General features: G+C 34.4%; 2 protein-coding genes across 4 annotated transcripts; one reads left to right on the forward strand and one right to left on the reverse strand.

Annotated features, from left to right (window-relative positions):
• The first annotated feature begins 934 nt into the window (after positions 1-934).
• ADIPOR1_3 (Adiponectin receptor protein 1) lies at positions 935-12,531 on the forward strand. Its single transcript, XM_035734164.2, has 6 exons — positions 935-952; positions 993-1,494; positions 4,353-4,569; positions 7,446-7,626; positions 9,036-9,417; positions 11,135-12,531. The coding sequence occupies exons 2-6, from the start codon at positions 1,363-1,365 to the stop codon at positions 11,309-11,311; spliced, it is 1,089 nt and encodes a 362-aa protein (XP_035589088.1). The 5' UTR covers positions 935-952; positions 993-1,362; the 3' UTR covers positions 11,312-12,531.
• Positions 12,532-13,148: 617 nt separating this feature from the next.
• On the reverse strand, positions 13,149-23,752 carry ADIPOR1_4 (Adiponectin receptor protein 1; the record flags this gene model as incomplete). Of its 3 annotated transcripts, XM_012936914.3 has the most annotated exons (6): positions 23,525-23,752; positions 23,339-23,493; positions 18,992-19,208; positions 18,763-18,943; positions 17,507-17,888; positions 14,163-14,345 (listed from the first exon to the last, which is right to left on the reverse strand). In XM_012936914.3, the coding sequence occupies exons 1-6, from the start codon at positions 23,583-23,585 to the stop codon at positions 14,163-14,165; spliced, it is 1,179 nt and encodes a 392-aa protein (XP_012792368.3). In that variant the 5' UTR covers positions 23,586-23,752. The 3 variants fall into 3 exon arrangements, with proteins under 3 accessions (XP_051067970.1, XP_012792368.3, XP_051067971.1); XM_051214787.1 differs by lacking the exon at positions 17,507-17,888 and having other exon boundaries at positions 13,149-14,345; XM_051214786.1 differs by lacking the exons at positions 14,163-14,345; positions 17,507-17,888 and having other exon boundaries at positions 18,740-18,943; positions 23,339-23,752.
• Between the last annotated feature and the right edge of the window lie 857 nt (positions 23,753-24,609).

The raw sequence follows: 24,609 nt of genomic DNA on the forward strand, positions 1-24,609 counted from the left end.
ACATTTTACACTCATCGCACTGCATTCCTTCCTCTAGGAAGGAACAAACAGTTTGGCTGTCCACATTCATAAGTACTTCCAAGCATTGTAATCAGACTAAGAAAGTTTGAAACACAATACGATCACAGTATGAACACAAGCGTCAGCCAATTAGTAAGACAAAGTTTAGATAGATTTCAAACCTTAACCAAATACTTCAAGTTAAAGTAGACCAAGAATGCTTTTGGATGCAACAAGTACACAAAAGCAAGGGTGATCACAGCAAGTAAAAAAGGCTGCAATTAGACGCAACTCGACTTCGTAAACGTGGCTGTCTGCTTAGCGACCAGTCAGAATGAGGAGGGAATCATTACATCCGTCATCTTTGTAGGCAACGGGGGTTGGCTTTCCTTGTTCTGTGTTTTTTCAGCTATTTCTTTCGTGTAACTACATAATTTAGTGTTTCAGTGTGCCAAAATGCCACAGTTATTGTATTATTCTAAACGTTGGCTCAAATTTTCTTAGATTCAGCATTGTTTTCGGAGTTTCTGCTACTGCTACTCAAGTTGATGTACTTCTTCAGGCCAACTGGATAATCTTATATTATAAAATGTTGATCTGTTTTGTTTTTAGTATTTTTTCAGATATGGAGAACGGAAGTTAGTTTCTCTTTTTTTTAGCTAAAATAGGTTTTGCTGCCGCATGGGACTCTAACTGACTAGTTATTAAATAAAAAATACGTTTTAAAATGACAAATTCTGTGATCACATGAACGTTGAAATGATCATTATTATGCTGGGCGATACATAAGTTTACATAGAAACGTTGAGGATGAAACCACCCGTAGGAGATCACCACCCTTTTTGAAAACGCGCTCGTCAAAATTGAGTCGACAAGAGGCAGGATGTCTTGTCTTTCTCATGTCTTTCAATCAATCCAGATTTTTTGTGGAAGACGTACAACACGTGTTAAAGTATTTCAATAGACTTACTGTAATTATTACTAAAGACTAGGTCTACATACTAAATGCTGGATTGACCTTGGAGCACGGTTTAAATGTGCCTGTAATATGTAATATATATCTCACATTTTGGGTATTGATCACCAAACACACAGCAAACATATATTAAACTAACAGTATTAGTGGAAAATTTTTAAAACTAACCTCTTCATGCAAATTTGCTGTGTAAAACTAGTCTTAACACAGTTGTCTTATTTTTGATTTTTCCATTCCAGAAATCGTTCAGGCTTTTAGTCTTAAGCGTAAAAAGCTATACCAACTCTCTCCACCCTGCCACTGTTCATATTTCTGGTTGAACAAAGGTTTTCCGACCTAAACAACACAGTTTTGTATGGTTATTGGATTCATTCGTGATATGAATTATGAATTACCAAGACAATGACCACACAGAAATAGTCCAAGCTGATGAACAAAAGTTGCCTACATGTTTACCAGAAGATGAAAGTCAACGAATAAGCTGTGTGGAGTATATTAAGCAATATGATATCTCACAGGTAAATATAAGAGTTAAATTTAGTATACAAATAGATCGGCGAAGTATCATTCTACTATTTCGAATGGTATATTAGATGCAGATTTATCTTATCCCTTATGCTCCGTTGAGTCTAGGTCTCTGCTGAACTAATTCGTTAACATTAAATTTTTAACGAAAACTGCCCAAAGTCTCAGAAAAGATCTTGACCATTTATTTAGAACTTAGGTTGTATTTTAAATTTTCTAATATACTGTTCGTTGTTTGAAGTGTTATGAAATTCCCTTTCAGATAAATGGTACGATAAAACGGGGAGTGTTTCCCTATTAGCTAACAATGTATCGATGTTTTAAACTCATTTAATATTCATCGGAATCTTACAAGTTAATTGAAAATCTCTGACATACTACGAGCAAACGTTTTACAAATAAACACTCAGTCAAGCCGAAAATTTGCATCTGGATTCTCGCCAAGCCTTTAAAATAGCCTCGGAATGAGTGCTAGATGAAACTTTTCTCAGGGATTATATATATGTATATATATAATGTGGGTTTATCAGTACTGTTTAGTATTGCTATTTCAATGATCTTGGGACTACAGTTTAAAATTCTGATGGCATATTTATGTCTATTCCACTAAACTATTACCATCAAAACATGAGTTTTTTGGAAGCTGTCTTGGAATTTGTAGATTTTTTGGCGAAACTAAATTATGGATGACCTTTGAGCGGTACCAAAGGGACTTTGAAGATATTCACCTACATGCTAGGACTGAATGAGAGTTATGAATTAGTGTAAGGTGTTAGAATTAGGGCTTAAAGTAGGCCGTTAGGTTTAGGAGTTTTCATCACGAACTGACATCAGCTATAGTCTCAAAATGCTATTTAGACGTATGGATAAACGAATTTCGCGCCAAAACTCAAAACTATATTGTTTGTGATTGGTTCGTCTATAAACTAAAGTCTCGGCAATTTTTAAAGTTCTTAGGAATCAGTCGGTATCGTGATTGGAAGTCATACTTAGCCCAGATGGATCCATACTTTACGTAGTCCTACCACTTATTGTAGAGTTATCATAGGTTTATGCTTTTACATCCATGTTATTTGTTACGAAATTATGACATTTCAAGTTAATGACCTAATAAAAGACATTGACAACGTGACGAATAAAAAGTTCGAATGTTTACCATTGTCAGTCAGTCATACGATTTAGGGCCTGATACGAACGTACATCAAAGCAAGTCGCGTGACGATATGGAATTAGCAAGAATAGCTAAAATGTAGGAATAGTAATAACATCAGTTGTTTCGAAAAAGATCGGTCACCGAACAATATTTTCTCAAATAAGGGTTAAATTTTACGGATAAAACGAACTAAATAATGTCGAAGTAACCTATTTCTAAGATGTCCAATAAGTTCCTCGATTACTGTTTACGATAATCGTACGATCCACAACAAATTTATCTGCACCTGTCACTAAGATTCGTTTTAGGAGCCAATTATTCTATGGACTTTTGCAATACCTTGGTTTCCCCCTAGTTTTCTTCAAATTGTGGGTCAAGGTAGACGGTGATTAGGCATATGTAACTTGTGTTCCAGCCACCTCAGTCAGTGGAAATTCACTGTCTCATAGATCAGTTTGTCATTTCATCTGGCACCATTTGCCTAACCTTAGTTTTGCTCACTCTCTTGCCCCTTGATATGTTTCGGTCTGGGCACCCGAGCGGTATCACAGCCCTCACACAAATCAATGATAACTGCTACTGGCCTTATTATTATTGTGTGGCGTATATGTATTTGATACCCTTTCAAATAAGTAAATAATAAATGTGAGCAATGCTTTAAAGACATTTGTGACAAAAAACTTGCAACCTTTTCCTGTCTTCTGTTTGCATAAACCACGTTTTACAGTCATAGAATAAAACAGCTAATTGCTGACTAGTATACTCGCCTCTTTGTTGACAGTGCGTAAATCCAACTTGTATTCTCTTTGAATCGTGGAACAAGGTTATTACAATTCGATGAATTTAGGTCATGCATGATGTTCAATCAGTATCGAATATATCTATTGTCGAATACTAGTGGTCTAAGAGTGGCGACTTATTTTACATGTCATTTTTCCAGTTATAGAGTGGTACAAGATAGACTGCTGTACAGCACATTCAGTCATTCATGAACAGATGAACATCTTCCCAGCGTCACAACTGACAAGTGTACAAAAATCAAGCCCCCTTTCTAAACCCATACAGCAAAATCATATTAACCTAACACTCGGTTATCAATTTAAACGCAGGTTCGTCGTTATATTCATGTGTTAGTTTTATTTTTGATGGAGCCAGTTTATAGTTTATTGTCATGAGAAAGATAAGATATATAGTACTGTTTTGTTTGTGACTTATCATAACGCTTCACTGTATTTGATAGGTTTTCAGTAGATTTTCAATTGTTATTTTTTTCTAATTTTTCAATTACTACACATTTTAGTAAAGGGAAAAAGTTTCTGAACCTTAGGTTTGAACCACATTTAATCTGTTTAGGGAAATATTGATAGTACTCGTAATAAGATAGCTCACTATTTCAAATAAGTTTACAAACCATTTGCACACAGGCCTAATAATGTCACCATTTTTCTAAGAAGAAAAAAGCCATGTAGTGGTCCACTTCACAACAGTATTCCTTTTCTGTTTCTATCTGGCTTTAAACTTATAATTTATTAGTTATTACATTACACACTACATTTATTAGTTCTGTTTGGAGATCCATGTGAGAAAATAGGTGATATTGTTGCTCATCCACAGATTCTGCAGTGGATTATTTTAAATATGTTACTGAGAATATTTATCTCAACTTGAGTGTTCTTTCTCTGCCATTATATGGTATAGCTGGCTCAAATGTTGGCACACAGTGCTGAGGAGTTCGTACGTCATGTTTGGCTCAGAGGTTGGCAAGTAGTTAATCATCACAGTCTTCCTGCATGGTTGCGTGACAATGATTACATTTTGCATTATCATCGACCTCAGTTAAACACTTTTTGGGCTTGTTTCAAGTCGATTTTCAGAGTGCATACAGAAACAGGAAATATATGGACTCATTTGTTGGGTAAGTTGTACTTATTATAGGGCTATAATTGACGTGAACAACCAACTACTCACCGTCATTTGGTATAGACCTGTAAGTGATTTGCTAGATTTATGTTTTAAGTTACCTAAACAACGTATCAGAAATTACATTGCGCAACTTCATAAAGTTATTCTGTGAATACCCAGTAATTTCTTTGTTTTTGAATATTTTATGGGAATTTTCGCATTACACTTATTTTGATGATTGTCGATAGTAGAGAGTACTTCACAAAAGACTGAATTTTTTTAACAAACTTTCATTGCTAGTTGTTTGCGCTTTATCAGGCTGTATAATTTCATTCAGAACAAGAAGTAAATCCTGAGATAAAAAGAAGTTTTCGATTACTTCTACACCGCTCTTTTAGGTAATAAAAAGTAAATTTATTATTCACTTAGGCGATTTTGGTCATCATCATCTAGTGGATAGTGTTTTAGTTGTTTGAAGATTTGATTACATTGGTAGGGCGTAATAAAAAACTGATTATTTGGTCAACGGAAACTTGGTAATCAAAGACCAGATGGTTGTACTCTCTTGGTTTAAAACAATGTCGGAGAACACGAGTTTTGGCTATTGCTGTTACCAATATACTACCTAACATCATGTGACATTCGAACTCGGACTGAAATATGTTCAAATTCAGTGTTTATTAGATTATATTAATGTGAACAAACCTATCACTAGTAAATTAATTATTTGGGATTGAACTATACTGTAGTATGTAAGAAACACATCTTGTCTATAGATGACAGAACAATCATCGTCTTAAACGTACCTAGTTTGGGAAACTGTAGATTGCATGGCAATTGAATTTCAAACTAATTTACCAAGCCATTACGAGTTAGTAATAATAGCCCACTATATCTACAAAATCTCATTTAGTTTGTGAGAAGAGTCCCCTTCTGCTTCCATTAACATCATAATTGAAAAACTTGGTTTTCTAGAGCTTATTCAAAATTCATACCCGTGGTTCCATGCTGACAGATAGCCAGTATCATCCCACTGACAAGTTATTAACACAATTTCACAATTAAGAACCATAAAAACTAGTGATCACAACTCAAAACCTAGGTCCAGACATCGACGGTGTTTAGCAATTGTTTTACTCTATTTAATACACAGAAAGCAAAACGTTCTGAATTTATGGAACAGTTTAAGATTTAGGTATTAAAATTAATCATAAGTCTTCAAAGACGTTTAAAGCTGTGATAAGATTTTATTCAGTCAGTAGAATTTCCGAACGGTATCCTTTTGTTCCATCTACATATACGCTTAATACTCATTCTGAAAGCGACCTTGAATTTTTATTTCCCATTCTTTAATAAATTCAGACCATAAGGATAACTAGTTCTTCAGAGACAATGAACTCAAGATATCGATTTACCGTAAACTTATTAGAAAACTGACAAACGATGCCATTGTTAAATATTCGCAGTTGCTTTGTCTCACGATCTGATCTTAGCATTCTTTGTCCGGTCGAAGTCATTCGCATTTCTGCAGTTTGTTGCTTTAAAAAATCTAGTATAATCAGAGTTATCAAAAACTAGGTCTTGTCAGTGCATTACTATATATCGATACTTACGATTTTCTTTAAAAGTTTCTTACTGCTCGCTAAGAACTAAAATCCACGACAGGTTGTTTGGTTTGGGACCATCGCAAGTTCGGTCGTTCTAGATTTGAACATATGATTATCCTTCCTAGTTTTCAAACGCCGTGATACGGTCGGGGGTGGGGAGAGTCCGCTCTCCCTCTCGAAATGCTCTTATATGGACACGCGTATACAACCACTGCCTTATTGTGACGGGGGTGATGTTTACGAAATTGTGAAGACGAAAAGCGATGCCCGGCGCTTTATTCGGGTAGTGAACACGTAAGGTCTACCTAGGAGAGTTGGAAAACCTTGGTTCCAAACCAATCATGAACATGACTCCAGGGTTCTGAAGGGAAAAATGTCGTACGAACCAATTATTGGTCACCGGCTACCACGAGACTGCATCTTTTTACATTACTCCACTGCCTCGTGGGCCAGACCTTTAGGTCGAGGGCTCCGGGTGTTGCCCCCTAAGAAAATCACCTGCTTCGGTCTGGACACTCGGACAGTATCACAGCCCACTCCAAAATCAAGTGAATTGTGTGTAGCATATGTATTCAGTGCCCCTTTGTATCAATATTTATATGCTCAAATGAATAAAATGGCCTTCCTATTATTGTGGAAGGAGGATACAGCATCATTCATTGCTTCTTCTCGTTCTAGACTTACCAGAACTTTCGATTCAACTAAAAGTCTACAAGTCAGCAGCGATGTTCTATTCTCTTTGTGTCCGAAGACTGAATCAATTAATTGCCATAAAGGAAGGTATAGTTGGATTGTTCTTCCAAGTGATTCCCCTCACTCTTTGGTTTTTATCCTATCCCTTCTTTTTAGGCACTTAGGTTTGGTAACCACGGATCCTTTCGATCCGTTGATAATTCCAAGTTTTTGTTACTGTTAATGACGAACAGGTCATTTTCAAGCTCTTTGACTTATAAAACTTGTTGGGGACCTTTGTCGTTACTACACCACTCAAACCTTACGTTCTTTGTTCTCGGGTAATAGCAACTAGAATCTTAGGCAACGCAATAATTGATGGTCTTCAGTGATTTTAACTGCTCTACGTTCAATCTCTTTTCCTAATTAATTGTTTCTCAGTGTAGCATGACTATAAAATCCTGTATAAGAACTGGGTATCCGCAATTTAAAACTTTTTTACTCGCAGTCAGTTTTAAACTTCTTTCTGGGCAATTTAAAGCATGCTCTAATTATATGTGGTCATTTTTCTGCTTGTCTTAATGTTTATTTTAAACATTGTTTGTTCTAGGGTGTGGGAGCTTTTTTGCCATTACAATATTCATGTTAATTCAGTCAGGAGCTCTACTACAATGGCAAGATAAGCTTGTATTTTCTGCATTCTTTTTTGGTGCTACTGTTTGTCTCGGACTTTCTTGTTTATTTCACACTCTTTCTTGTCATTCGAAAAGCATTGGACGGTTGTTTAACAGGTAATTCTCGCGATTTTGATAAGAAATTTACTAAATAGTTCTAGGGATATTCAGATCACAAGATATTGCTGTTGTTCAAAATAACCTGTAAACCAAGTTGACGTTATTCATTGTTTTAGGTATCGTTCATTAACAAGAAAAGTGTTCATTAAAGTAGGCATAACTGTTTCGTATATTTCTTTCAGTCTTTTTTCGTCATAAGGAAAATCTTCAGAAAGCGGGTCTCAAATTAGACTTTCAGATTGGTACGTTTGGTTATGTCCAGTCGAACATGGAATCAAATAAGAATTATTCATGTTCATGTTAGTAGAACAAAAATCAGTACAGTTTTAAATTGGCACATAGTAAACTTAACTGTTCTGCAAAAGAAAGCAAACTACATGGAATACCGTATTGCCGTACGATACCACTCATAGATATTCTTAATAAGTAACATCTGGACCTAGCATGCGTTATTATAATTCTCGTCCTACGCCAATAAAAATGAAACCGCTAACTTAGTGTAGACGCTAACAATTGATACACAATGCAGAATTCATCCTTCTTAAAAACTACTTTAGAACAATCTTCAGGAAAATCAACCAAGTACTCTATACATCTTGAATTATTACAAGTTATTAAAACTTGAAAAAGCCGTTTAATTCTATGTAAAAAATGCAACACCACAATCCATAACTAAGATATTTGTCGCACAAGACTGAGTAATATGTTCATAGTTAATTAGTCATAATTTATAAATGGTATAGAATATCTTACCAGATCAAAGGAATTTTATAATGCAAAACACAAATACAACGAGTCGCCTGTTCTATCACTGTGGATAGAATGTACAAACTTGTTTCCTAAACATTTGTCCCTTAGTTCCTTAAACCCTTTCCTATGGTTCTTGCTAATATTTATTTTAGTTGGTAGAAGAATTGGTTATTGGTTGTGTAACTGGGATCCCTTTAAATGGATACTCTGAAACGACAGTATTTGGTCAAATCTTTTAAGATCCATTTCACTGCATTAACTTAGTGTGTGTTGTTAAGTTTTGAGCAACTTATTCTTTGTCCACTAGCTTATTCACTTCCTTGAAATATATCATACCACTGTTCATTTTATCGACTCTTACTTATTTACAACTGTTTTTATCAAATTATTTATTATGCTATAGCAGCTATATGAAACCTATATCTTTAAAATGATCAATTCTTACCACCTAGAAAAGACTAACTAGCATACCTACAGTGTCTAACAAGGTTCAGGTTAATCACCTATGGAGCCATAAACTGATAACATTTCTTTTATAAATAAAATACCACATTTTAGGTTTTCTAGACATTTTCGTGTTTTGGCCACTTATTATACTCATATCTCACCAGTATGGCATAAATAATTTATGGTAAGGTTTATATTCTCTTTTTCAGGTTGGACTATACTGGCATAGCGTTTCTAAATTTAGGCTCGTTTGTACCATATTTATATTATTCATTCTACTGCATATTGTGGGCCAAGTTATTTTATATTATTTCGGTTGCCGTTTTGGGGATAGCAGCAGTCGTTGTTTCAATGCATCCATCTTTTACTACACCTCATTATCGTCCTATTCGGGCTGGTGTTTTCATGGGATTAGGTCTTTCAGGAGTTATTCCATGCATTCACACAGTAATATTAGATGGATTCTTCCATTCTGTTATTCAAGGTTCTTTAGGTTGGCTTATTCTTATGGCCGTTTTGTATTTAAGTGGTGCAACCATCTACGCTGTCCGTGTACCGGAAAGACTATTTCCTGGACGTTTTGATATTTGGGTTAGTTTTATCGTATTGTATGTAATTATCTCTTTTTGTTTATTCCTGAACAGAACATTAATAGGAACTAAAATACAAGTAACTTCTGGATATTGAGGTTTAAATGTTTTGTTGATAGTTTTATCCCATAGTGACATGTTTTTCGGCATCATTTTTTTGTTAAGTACATTATAAACGTCCTGTTGATTGCATGAAAATTCCTTGATCTACGTAATCTACTGTTGTTTTGTGTATATCGTTTTATATAGTATGGACGCTAAATGAATAAGTTCAGAATGTTTCATGTACACACTTAACCAGTAAATGAAATGCAACATTTGCATACGTCAGACTGAAATACTGTCTATTTTCGATGTCTTAGCCCATCGGACAGACAATAGTGACTAGTTGTCGCAACTGGACTCTGTCAAGTTTATTCTTGACAAATAGCATTTCTAAACATGAAGAGACTCTCTGACCTAGACACACCTCACCACAACATGGACACAAATAGGAATTATTGCTGTTAGTCGTTGCTAGAAGGGGTCAGTAGAAAAATCGCCCCTTAATCTCACACTTAAACTCTGACTATGCTGTAGTACGAACATGAAATTTTTACGCCTTACTGGATGTAGAAAAATTACAACTAGAAAACCTCTGAGATTCTTTTGATTCCAAGTTTGGCATGTTTATCAGGCTACTGATTAGAAAATCAGTGATTCTCAAAATCAGGAATGAATGAAGTTGCCTGTTTGCATTAAGGGTAATTGATTGGAAAATACTTAGATTAGAATGCATCTTACTGATCTGAAAAAGTTCAATCTTGACTATAGAAGGACAGTCACGAAACTAAGACATCTTAAATTTTAAGGGTTGTCTGCTTTTTTATTAAGGCTTTCTAGCGACCATAATAAAATTCAATTAAAACCTAATCCGTTTAAGTAATATAGTTGTCACTACCAAGATTTGACTTGATAACTTCAAATAAGTTGAGTATTCGGTAGGCCATTCTAAATAAAAAATAATATATTTTAAATTTTCTGACGTTTCGTGACTCAGTGTAAGTCACTTCTTCAGAGAATAAACAACTAAACTTATGAATTTGAAAATTAGCATCCATCTATATAGATTCATTTTGTTTATTTGAACCACTTTTACAAATTAAATCTGATCAGGAAAATTAGTGTACGGTATCACAAAGCTTTGAATAATGACTAGAGAATAAAATGAATTGCCATCTTCACAAGTCGGCAGTATTTCGACATGGTTGATATACAATATAAATGTAAATCTCCAAGTTGTTTGATTTCTCGTGTAATTGTATTCTATCATGGATTTCTTATTGAGCAGAAACAAACCACATGCACATACGAGGTTACAAGACAATACTATCCATACATTTATTTTTATTATCTCACTGACCAGGTGTAGCTACACCTAAGTGTGAAGACTAGTGATGCTAATTGGTTACACAAACTGAAGTACATGGAGCGGGGTTTAAGCTTACGGATAGAAGTCCAAAACTTACTACTGAGCCACCATTGTCCACTCATTAGTATTGTAACACTGGGAATAAACCTTACCTTGAGATGTGATTAGAAAAGTTGACTATCTAAGTCATCGTCTTTTTCAGCGTCGTTTAAACACTAACTTCAATAGGTTGTTGTATATTCCTTCAATAAATTCAATAGTTTCATAAGTTCATTTTCCAATCTTTAATTCATGTTTATCTGTTTAGTTTCAAAGTCACCAAATATTTCATGTGTTCGCGGTGGTTGCAGCTTTAGTTCACTACCACGGTTTAGTTAAACTTGCCGACTACCGTCTATCTACTGGCGATTGTAAACCTGTTGGACTGAATTTCGATTCAAATCGATTAAAAATGTTCGGTCTGGATATATTTCCTAACACATGATTAAATATTTTCACAATATGAAAAAGTTATTATTACAAGTGATTACATACTTGAGATATATGTATGTCTATTGACTGATCATATATCTTTCATTTGATTTATATGATACCCAATACACAACATCTCGATATTTTCGGATCGAAAGTCTATGATTTTTATTCTTATTAGTGCTTTTCTGAAGCCTATCATACTTACTTTATGTTTGTTATCTTTTTCATTTTTATATGTATATTTATATTATTAATGGTCCGTGATTATCTAGTGTGACTCTTCGGAATATTAGGTCTTTGAATAAAAACAACTTTTCACTATCACGTTATCTTTCGTAATTGTCATTTCCAACATGGTTTAGATTGTTATTTCGAGATTTTACATGGTTTTCTTTAAAATTGATACATCCTTTACTTTGTAATTTACATGCATAGTTTCTTAGCGCGTATTTACCTCGTGTTCTGTATTGGACTGAGTCAAGCTTTGCTATCAGGATTTACGTCACTCATGTCATCCAGTTGTCTGGATCTGTTTTGTTTGGAACATCAGTAACACTAAGTATGTACTGTTTTACATACTGCTTCAGGACAGCGAAATAAAACTGACAGATCGAAAAGCAAAGTCGCAATGACAGTAGATTCACTGATAGTAAGACTAAAAGCAGGAAATATGGCTTGACAAGGAAAGAGATAAAATGTATGAAGTAATACTCTGCGATAAAACAAATAATGAACTTATCTGTCAGTGCAATCGTTCAGGACCAACTCGAGAAAACCAAACCTATGTGTATAAGAGTACATCTAGACCCTGTTCATCTTGGTCTGTAACAGATCTTTAAACCCCTTTCCCTTTGTATGTACCACATTCGTATGATTTGACGATATTGATTATAGCTCACCACCTTACAGTGATTTTTCTTAATCCCTTAATGACATTTCAGCTCTACACATTTTATATTCTATGTAAAAGCATACTACTGTCAGACAGTTATCACTGATAAATCCAATATATCTATGAAACCCTCAACCTTTGTATTAATGTACCAGCCAGGTTGACTTAATTTCTATTTGAATTATTATGTATTTACGAGGATCATCAGCTCAGGACCTAATGTAGACAATCAATAAAACTACTGTGTTATTCTGAACTCATTAATCAGGTCTAAGGTTTGTTTTTTTCGCATGAGCCCCATTAATACGAAATGCATGGGGTGGCATGTGAACCTGTGACTCCAAACGATGAAGAGCTTTATTCTAGAAATTGCCGCTCCTCTAATTACATTATCATTTCCTAAGTTACAGTCTAGGAAAGCTGTCACACTTAAAGACTCACCAACCTGATTAGACCAGTCGATTGTCCCACTAAAGACATCAACCTGGAGGAAGAAAATGTATACAAGATAGTTGTTAAGTATCAGGAATCGGATCGCAATTCACTTGAAAAAATCAGTCTAAATAAAAAAGATGAGTCCTGAAAGTATGATGTAGTATTATCCAAGGTCTGAATAGTCCCGTTATTACTTATTAGTCCTAAAGATGTAAATGCACAAAGGAAGTTGTTATAGCTCGACGCAAATAAAAGCACATCACTGCATTATTCAAGTGATAACATTTACCGTCAATATATATATATATATATATATATATATTGATATACCTGAGGAAAACTGGTAATTACAATAGGAAAACTTAAATTCTCACGACGTACGGAAGAAGACAACGACTGATAACACATTGACAATCTTACATAAACCCCGTAAAGAAGACAAATTATAGACCAACTACACTCATTTTTACAGACTTCACTGGCCTGCGATAATTAGTGAATGAAAATAATAAAAAATAGATTTTAAACTGAATATAAACAAACGAGTGCTGTATGTTATATTAAATGAGTAACACACCAAACTGATACAAGAGAATATTATACTGAACAGATATCACACTAAATACAATCTGGAGTTTCCTACTATCCTAACATATATTTAGTCTTTTAAATTATTGTTTCGTAATGCAACAATAATTTATAACATTTCAGATAAGAAACCGATTAGCGGCATTAACTGAAAGAAAAAGATGAACACGTAAATACAAAAAATAGATTCTAAAATGCGCCAAATAATTACGAAGTTCCATGTAATATGAGTGACATAAACTGAAAGAAGACTACACAATTTATACATACTTACCGTTAGTAAACAGAAAATAACGTGAAAATTGCTTAACAAATAAAACCAACCATACAGAAGCTTATCAATAGTTCACTATTGTGGAACAGGAAAACGTTCTGTGAATTAACTGTTGGTAAAAATAGTTGTGGTAGTTGAATGTAAACCTGTTTTTCTCAAGTTTACATCAAAGTACTGATATATAAGAAAAACTAGTATCCTGAGTACAATGAGCACAGATATATTCATTTATTACTAAAGAACTAAATGTCCCCCCCCACAAAAACGATTAAGTTAAAATAGGTTCTTTTTTAAAAAAAAGGAAACAAAATTCATAATTTTAAAATCTGAAGTTTTAAAATTAGAGGGAAACTAACTGATCCAGATAGAGATTGTTTTGTTTTACTTTACATCTCTATGTTTTAGAAAAACAAATCAGGTTAATGATAATTAAACATTCTTGCCAGTTGTTCAGGTATCTTAGTTAATTCATTAATGTTCATTTTGTAACATACGTATGCATATCACAATAGCTTGTCGAGAAACAGCGCAACTAATGGTAGCAACAAGAAAAAAAACATGCAATAACAATTATTTGACGAGTTTTATTCTCCCTTAAGATTGCCTTCTTTACCATTCGACTGATATGTATTAGCATTTGTTAAGCTTCGACATTGATTTGCATTCTTTTACTCAAGGGTTATTAATAACATGTAATATATACGAGGGTATACTGAAATTTTCCTTGGTAAGAATCTCATCCGATGGACGACAATCACCTTCTGATAATCTATAGGTAGAAAGTTGAACTACTCCATGATAGTGAACAAACGCTGCAGCAATGACGAATACATGGAAAATTTGATGACTTTGGAACTTGTAAACAAGAAATAGCAAAACAAATTATTGAATATTTTAATCCTAAAAATACACTCGAACAGTAAGTGTCGAATGATTATCAAAAGCTTATAAATAAAATGCGGACGTTGTCATTGGCACAAACACGAGTATGAGTCTAACTCTCACAATGATTCCCATTACAATTATCTCAATTCCTTTACTATTCTCATCGTCTTGCAGTGCTTTAGTATGGACATTTGGGCTAATTTACATATGTACTAGACTTTACGTTGACTATGACTGATTGATATAAACAAAAAAATTTTTTTCAACAATTAGAGTAATCTACGTTAAACAAATTTAAAACGAGCTCCAAATGCATATTACATATACCAACTTTAAAATGAGGTAATGACAAGCATCCGAAACCCTTTTTAGTTGTTATTGAACGTTAACAAATTTGTGTTATGCATAATAAACTCACGTTATTAAAATGAATACTATCAAATAATCGTACTTTTCTGTAGTCTACAGTCACCCCATATTAATCGATTTACTAAGTACTGTTACGATACAATAAAGTGTTAAAAGCATGAAAAATTGAAATATATTCCTTTTACACTACATTTATCCATGTTTGGTAATTAAAAGATATTTTAATAATGATAATTAGCGGCTGTTCGATGCTCTAGCTAAATACACCCTCATAATCGACCGCTTTGACATATGATATATATTGAAGTTTTCAGCACCAATTGAAGTTGTAGGAATTAAAGTTTCCCTTCTGGTAGAGAACCAATACGGACGGTAGCAGCGAACTCATCAGAAGCGATTTACTAATAGCAGCCACGTAAATGAAATGATATGTGTGATTATTCATATTTTAAGGTTTGATAATCAGTTAATTCATTGAAAAAAATAAGGCCTAGAGTAGCACCTACTCTACGGCGAGGAACAAGCAATTTGAACAGTAGTCTAAAGGTACATTGCTCGTCCTCAGTCCTAAAAATCATGTAGGTGGGTCGTCCCTGTACCTAGTTTTAGGCATTAACGTCAGTTCTTAGCGAAAATTACTTGTGAAATATACGAAAATCTCCGAAGAACCACTTAAAATTAGTAGTTTTTTATTTACAAAGATGATCATTAAAGTACCTGATGTGAACAGACTAAAACTCTATGTACAAATGAAATCCCAAATAGGTACAACCTTTTTTGTTTGGAGTAGTAATATACATCATCCGATTGCTAAATTGAATTTATTTTACTCAAACGTTACTTATTTGAATTTTATAGAAGTTCATTTCTTCATGACTTCATATATTTTATACTTTTATCCGTCGAGTTATCCGTTCATCTTATTATGTATCGTGATTATTAATATAACTTCTTTTCGTGTTATTCGTATTAACCATATTATCGATTCAGACTATTGATGAGTATAAGCAAAGATGGATAGTGGCTAGCAGTGGAATCCAGGACGCGCGTTTCGTCCTGTTTGGGACTCGTCAGCTGGATGTACCTGCATCTCAGAGTTGATGTTCACTCTGGGACTCGAACTCAGTACCGTTTCAAGTAAAACAATATCAAGTGTATTGATGAGTATATCATATTATGACTGTGTTAGAAGTACCATATATTCTTGTCATTTATGTCCAGTGAGTGAATTAACATGAAATTTCTTGAAAAGTATCGTTGAAGATTGTTTTACGATTTGCTATCCGTTTTTATCCTGCTTTAGTGAATCTCCACTTCTTAGTGATCACAAACTAGAAAACGTGGTTAGAATTGAGCTCTGTATTCTGATTTCGCACAAGTTAACATATTAACGGTATACAAAATTGGTTAATAATAATGATAAACATGAGATTATACTTAAAAATGTAAAAAATTGTGATAATGAACATATCATGTCACTGAACGGTTAAAGTATCATATTAACAATGGAATCCAAGTGTTTTAAGACGAATACTTTGAGGAAGTTCCCAATACAATGCGCTGAATCTAATTAAGCGACATGAAACTGTTGGCAGCAGACCTGAATGATATACTAGTTACTGTCTAAGGATTAATTTCAGAGAACTCGATTTTCTTTAAATTTCTGACACACGATTAACTATATCTTGGAACACAATTTTGTCTAAACAACCATTTTACGTGTTAATCCGTAACATAAAAATCCTAGTTGATTGTTGGGAACGTTATATGCTCACATATAAGAAATTCTATCTTAATTTTGCATTTCGATTCAAAGTGATTCTCGTTTAGTTAACCTCAACTCTTCGTGGCGAATCCTATTCAACAACTTTCAGTATATCTGTTTGTTTGATTTTCAATGAGTTCTTTCTGTACTGATTATTTCACGATAATTGGTATTCATTGATGATAGCAAAGTTAGTAAAACTAATTAATAATCACTGAGTTTATGTACAGCTAAATTAGCTTGAATGTGGCATCTTCTTTGGTCTCGTCTAATAAATCTACATAACAAGATTCGTCTTTTGGAGTAGATCGGGGGGGGGCTAGAAGCGAGCATTACTGTCATACATAGAGTACCATAATTGTCGTTAGCGTTATCGCCACATATCCCACTCGGTTAGAAACACAGGAAAAATGAACTGCCCTTTATTAAGCAATAGATAATTACATACGATTTTTAAAAATCCTCTTATGCTTTTACAGTGATTACATATTATTTTCTAATTAATATCAATCAACTTGTTATCTACATTGAAGGCTTATCTAGTCCTATGAACAGTTTCTTTTCACAGAATAAGCAATCATTCTTGTTAATGATTTGAATAACATTTACTTTTATTCATAAATAACTTTAAGAACTACTGTAATTATCAAACAAAAAATGTATATAATAGTAACTGTGTAATTCCAAAAATGACACTGACGAAAAGTGGTATTTTCGCTTAACAATTTAATGATATTTTACGTTTTAAATGATCGATTCTTTACACAAGCATACATACTATACTTAGCATGGTAAATTAAGTATCAGTTGACAATAGTCACAGAAACGGAAATGTACACCCGGAGAAAAAATTAACCTCAGATACTGAAAAACCTGAACATTGTACACAAAAATGGTAATTTTTCAGATGGACTACTTATTTTCTGCTTTTGTAACAAACTAAGTGTATTAAAAATCATTTGGTTTAATGTAAAAAAACTAGTGAGACTTAACTAACCCACAAATCGAAGTGACCGCGGAAACATCGTTCAGGTACACGTGCAGCATAAATGGAAGCACCAGAGATATAAAGTACACCCATCAAAACAAGCCAACCAAATGAAAGGTGATTGACTGATTGCCAAAATCCATTTAAAATGGTAGAGTGTACAGATGGGATTACACCTGAAAGACCAAGAGCTATGAAAACTCCCGCTCTTAAAGGTCGATAAGGAGGAGTGGCGAATTTTGATGACATTGAAATAATAATTGCAGCAATACCCAACACTCCGATTAAGGCCAAATAAAACACCTTAGCCCAAAATACACAGTAAAATGAGTAGTATAAATAAGGCACAAAGGAGCCTATTGTTAAGACAGCTATTCCAGTATAATCCAGTCTATAAATAAAATGGTAACATACACAGTTAATTAGTACTATGAATCACTTTGATCAAGTCAAACCTTTATCACTTGGTAATGTAATACACTTGGAGCAACCTTTTTTTAAATAAACATTTATAGCAAATTCTACGCACAAGAACGTCATTCGGATTTTTCTGAAATTACAGTAGCATGCAGAATGTATGTAGGTACTTTCACCAAGTTCTTTGGAAGGGAGTATAATTAACTTCTTTGATAGTTTGCACCTGTTAGTTAGGCGTGATATGTACCGGTGTGAAAAGGTGGAAGTGTTTTTTTTTGGGGGGGGGAGGGGGTTAATGTATACAAATACATGACGTTTCTTAGATGAACTGTCAAGTAGTTTACGAGGTTTGATTAAATTTTATTTACTAGAATATAAGATATGAAAACAGACTTATACATTGAGATTTTAAACTTAAGTATGGACTTACCTTTCCGCTTTTATTTCAATATTTTATTTTTTTAATTTGTATTAACCGACAGTTTTACACTATTACAACGATTATTGCTAAGCAATTTGGTAACCAAGTGCAATCTCATTTACCCATATTTAATATGAATGCTGGTGATACTACCTGGTTGTTCAAAGTGAAGGACGTCCAACGTGGTTCGGATCTGCAACCTAATACACGACAGCCAATTACATTGACCGTTAAGTGATTACTTCAGTGAACTTTTATAAACTATTATTTTAATACATGACACTATGATCTAGGAACTATTTATTCACAAAATATCTCAATTGACAAGTCATTGAGTAATGGATTTCTACTGAGTAATCAGGTCAAATAATAATAAAAGAACTGTTTATCAATATATACGTATATATGCATATTTCATTTTCATTACTTGTTCATAATTTTTGCCACATGCTCAGAATGACAAGATATTGTATGAAAAAGACAGGAGAATCCTAGACAGCATACTGCTCCAACAATGAACACTGAGTAAACAAGTTTATCCTGCCATTGTAATAAGCTGCTTGGCTGTGAAAGTACAAAGACTAATATGACGGTAAAGCTGAAACAACCTAATTGTATGAAAAGAGCGACGATTAAGTCTAGTATAATAAACAAACCTATAAGATGTGTCCATATATTACCAGTTTCAGTATGAATACGAAATATGGACTTTAAACAAGCCCATACATTGTTTAACTGAGGTCGATGACCATGTAGCAACATATCGTTGTCTTTTAACCATGCAGGCAATCTATGAAAGTTCACCACTTCCCATCCACTCATCCATAAATGACGTGCAACTTCTTCAGCTCTATTTGCCATAGCTTGCACCTTCTACAAAACATCGGATGATAATTACATTAATTAAATCATTTTGCGGTATAAATGGTATTTTTTGTAATAAGTTAATGAATATTATATATATATGGCGCATTCTAGTACCAATATTTATGTGTTCAAATAAACAAATAAATATAAGACTATGTTTAAGTCGCTATTTCAGGAAACAAACGAATAAAAGATAATCTTGTTTCTACGTAAATCAACAATTTTACACAAAAATCATGGGAAGCATTCAATTTCAGAAGTATACCTAGTTCCTAAAGCAAAAAGCTAATGAAAAGGCTTGAAGTAAAATGAACTGATTTCGTTTCGCAAATCTTGCTGTGTTCGTTTTCGCTACGTTTGAAGAGATTACGAGATCACCCTAAATCGGCAAACGGAACGAAGGATCTGCAACACAACGAAAAGACAAGCTAACTATTCCAATGCGTCCCAGCCCCACTAACTAGAGGGAGAAGTCCAGGTTCACATGTGGGGGAGTATAGTCCACAAGCAGCCAGAAGCACAAACGACAACAAGCAGACAGCTCAAGCATATATGTACAGTCAGTCAGTCAGTAACAACGTAAAACGTCGTATGTACGTACATCAGTCCGAGTTGCTATACCACATCACAGAGATGCAGTTGTCGATTCAAATCCCATAGTGGTAGAGGTAGTAAGAGTATAAGCAGTAATCGGAAACACTAGGGTTTAAGATGTTATCCAAGGAGTATAATCCGGTGAAATAAATTTGGAAAGCAAAAAAAGGGACACGAAAAATTCAGATTAGAATGTATACAGTACAGAAATGTCCATAGGAAACGTCACAAAATAGCATATTAAAAGAGGGAGCGAACCAATGGCATACAAGGTCCTACCAAGTGGGAAATACAATAAAGTGTAAATGGGAGCTTTTGGCGCGAAAATGAAATTCAAGCTTCCAGAATAAAATTACAAAAATAAGACGTTTACTAAGCGATTTCTGTGGATCTAGCATCTTCAACAGTTTTTTTAAACAAAATAACACTAGGTATTTGAATTATAATAATTTAGTTGGGGTAAATTCTTTATTGAATAAAAAATAAATGGTTTTTACTGGCATTTAATTGAAAAGTAACAATTTTTCACCAGAGTGTAATTAGGAGTGACACTATCAGAGGAACTCAAATACGAGATTAAAATGTCGCACTTTCAAAATGTATGTTACTTTATTCATGTTGACTCACATTTATTTAAACATAAATATTAGTACAAAGGAACACCGAATATATATGTGCCACACAAGTAACATGATTTGTGCGTGGGCTGTGCTTCATGAAGAAGCACTCAGGTGCCCAGACCGAAGCAGGGGTGTTAGAATGAACGTTGATGCATATTTTCCTTTCGCTGAGTCTGTGCATTACTATTGTAAGTTCAAGCTTAATTTTTATGCCTCAAGATATCGTATTCCGGATATTTTTATGGGCCGCAACTTCCGACATATTAATTCACGTAGTTGCTTCTCTCGTAGCATTTTACAATTTAAGGGCACATAAATCCCCTAGGATATGTGCTCCTATCTTCATACTTGTCATGGAGGTTTTAAACACGATATCATTCTTGTTAATTACAAGTAAATTTTATAAAAGCTGACTTTCACCATAGGTATCGTGGTTGCGGGTGGATATGAGGCTACGGGAATAACATTCAACGAGATAAATGCTGTGGCGTCCGGAGTTGCTCAGATACTTATTGTTTCTTTTCTCTGCTACGCGCATTCCATCCACGCTATATTTGCGAATATTGAAGTTTTGAACTCATGTTTGGTTTTATACGGACAAATTCGCTCACCACCCTTACTCTTATATTCTAGTCAAAATAATTTTTCTACATTTCTTTTGAATTTTCGTAACAGTATAACAATCAGAGTCTGACATTAGTGTACTGTGGTATTATGAGCGATATAATCATCATATGTGGCTGAAATTACTGATTTTTCAAAATCATAAACTGTTACCCACCTACTTACTCAAGCCTGGTTAATGTCTGCGTGATTTTCGTAACCAGCGCTTAAGACTTTGAATAACGAAGCTCTAAATCGTTTGCAATGGAACAGGTGCATCTACCCATTGTTTTCCTCAAGATAGTATGCACCTGTTGATTCATAATGAATAAATTATTTCTTAATTCCAGTAAAATCTGTGTCTAGGAAAGATAAGTACTACTTATATACGATTTCGTTAGTGGATAGGATAGCTTAATGTACTCTGTTATTTGATGTATTTTGTCTCCTTTTGTTTCATGTCCATCTTTCAAACACAGCAATGGTGATTTTATTACATCAGGTAAAATCAAACTGATGTAAACAAAAGATATACCCATTATTAACGCATATTAATTTTCATGATATTCCGCTTTTTCCTGTTGGATCATATCTCTAAGTGTGTAATTATGTACACATTTTGATCATACTTTGTCACATTATTAGTTGTCTCAGTCTGAAATTAACACAATTACATGCTACTAATTGTTTTAATAGTCTCAGGAAAATAAATAACCATGCAAATTCCTTCGCTTCTAAGCACTATTAACCAAATGAGGATTTTTCCAAATGAATAAATTTAGCGAATGTGAGAAAGCACTAAAAAGACTTAACGTGTCCTTGAATTGAAAAGTTTGGGTAGCGAAATTAAGCAAACTTAGAATTAAGGGTTGCAGTCAACTTAATAAAAAAATCTCGACATGAAAAAAGACTTCAGCAAACTGTGGATATTGAAGCAGTAGTCAGAATAGGTAAGTTTAGTCATGACGATATGTATACAAAGGTTTGTAGTTGGCGTTAAATTACCTTCCACAGACCTATATTTAGTTGCTTGTTTCGAAAAGTGCTGAATCTAAGACGAAATAAACTAGGTTGAAAATATTTCAAGTAGCAATTAAGAGGAACCTGGTTTATCCCCTTTTCCTCATATATCACAAGTTCTTGATATCCCACTATAGCACAGGGTTTGGATGGAGATTCGGAATATTAACAAGAGCAAGGTTCAATTCCGAGGGTAGAGTTGTAATTATAATTACACTCAAATGTGGCAGAAGCAAGACAATTCCCATGGATTACCGGTGTCTCAGTATGGACTTGAAAACCCAAAGGAACACAGTGAAAACAATAACCTAAAATGTGTGAACAATTTTAGATTTCTTGAAGTTCATTATTAGGTTTCTAGTTTGATCGACAACAACGAAGTCTTTTTCCGGTTCTATTAATTAAACAGCTTCCAACGTCCAAATAGCAAGATTTGGCCGCTAGTAAGCCAGTCTAAGCACGAAAAATATTATGAGTCATGTCAACAAAACCAATTTAGTTGTGGCTACTAGGAAAACTTTGAGACTACAACAACCGAAAGTTATGATTAGTTAGACTAAATTACGTTTGATGAATAAATACTAACTGGTAAATCTAACTAGCCTTGGAACTTTGTGCAAATCACCAAGAAACATACTTTTACATCTCCCGCTAGTCGCAGAGTTTTCAACCATCTAAGAATCTGGACCGCATTTCCAATATCACGTTAGCACAAAGTCATGAGAGCTTATTTTACTTTTAGGGTCTGTGAGTGAGCTGCTCACTCACAGACCACTCACTGTGACGGTCACACGGACTGTCTACAATAATTCTAACTGGGTAGTCCAAGCTATTTTCTGCGATGCAACGAAGGCGAAGTACAAGCACCAGTCGTTCCCGCTAACACAAAAAAGGATGTTTTAATCCCAGAACAGCACGAAAGAAAAACCATGATAACAATTCTCAAATACGTTGTGTTTACCTAGCTAACGATTTCGCGGAGCCAGTGGAGATATTCTGAGTCAACTAGTGTGCTATCCCATCCTATACAAACACTTGGCCCCATATTATTTTTGGCTACACGCAATCAATGTTAGCTTTCTGCACCAGCTGGTGTTTCTAGAAACACAGTAAACGACTGACATTTAAGTCTGGTACTATGGGCTCATCAGCTAGGCTGAATACCATCTGAATAACGTCGATGATTGAAATCTACTAAGATTTTGGTATACATACAACTAGATTGTGCAAGTAAACCATTGTGTACTATGTGCACATTCCATATATTTGTTGATAAATCAGGCACACCAGGATACTAACCTCAATAAGCTGGATGTTATTCAGATATTCTGAACAGCCGAATGCTTCTTCATGATAATCTTCCGAATACTGAATATTATTTAGATATTCTGAACAACCGGATGCTTCTTCATGGTAATCTTCCGAATACTGGGCACTGACTTCCCCCCAAGAGCCTACGTTTTCGTGAAGTATTCAATCACATACCACCAGCAGGTGTTTTCGAGGACTTTCCTGAAGTCAAACTGTCTGATTTTACAACTGTCATCACAATTCTCGTCCATCCAGTAAAGTTTGTTGAAAGGCCGCCAAATGACCTTGTGACTTGGGAAGCTACCCCATTTAGGTCATTCGACGAAGTTCAGGAACAGTTATTTTGACACCCTCTCTGTTTTTCTATCGATTCAGTATTCAAAACGTGTTAATCAAATAGATCGATTTTTTATTTTTGAAATGCAGACTGTTTACTGTGAAGCGACCAAGCTGGTTTTCAGTTTTATATTAAGGCCGTTCAGGAAATTCGTTGTTTTTAATTACTACTAAAATAGTGGTTGCCGGTGTAGCGGTAAACAAATCCCCAAAATAAATAGCTCTGTAAGTTTTCGATATTGGATGCTGACCATATGTTTTAGTGGACTCATCTAGCTGAAGGTGCTCGGTCATGCATCCGCATCAGATCACGTGTGGTAACGCTGTGCTCAACTGCTACTGCAATCGCTAGCCAGATTAGATCAGAGAATTCCGATATATTGGTTATCGCCAAATACACTCTTCCGATCTCCTCGACTCTGTCTTTTGATTTCTCTTGGTGGGTACAAATTATATTAGGTGTTGCTGGTAAAAGCGTTGTCAAACACTGAATACCGGTGTCATCTTCACCGGTATATTGGAACGCTCATTATAATATAGATCTTTCGCTTCTTGGGAGTTTAATTTTATCACTGATGTTAAGTTATAATAACCGGTATGTTGTAATGTTTCTTTGAACATCTCTACACATGTATTCGGAATACTCCTGAACTGCTGAAATTTACCACTGTTTTTACTCAAACGGTCACCAATTACCATTGTTTCAATGATATACTCGCAACTATCTTCAGCCTCAGAAAACGAGGAATCACTGCAATTCCTACGACGCGAAGTAAGGACAATGAGAATGGTACAAATGAAAATTTATCAGTCCCAAAACAAGATGATGATTCTACTCAAAAATTCACTCATCATATATTAATTGTACATCCACTCTAATTATAGATTAGAATAAAATCACGTTTATGAAGAATATCCAGAGT

The sequence above is a fragment of the Schistosoma haematobium genome, chromosome 2 (assembly GCF_000699445.3).
Source record: "Schistosoma haematobium chromosome 2, whole genome shotgun sequence".
NCBI lineage: Eukaryota > Metazoa > Platyhelminthes > Trematoda > Strigeidida > Schistosomatidae > Schistosoma > Schistosoma haematobium.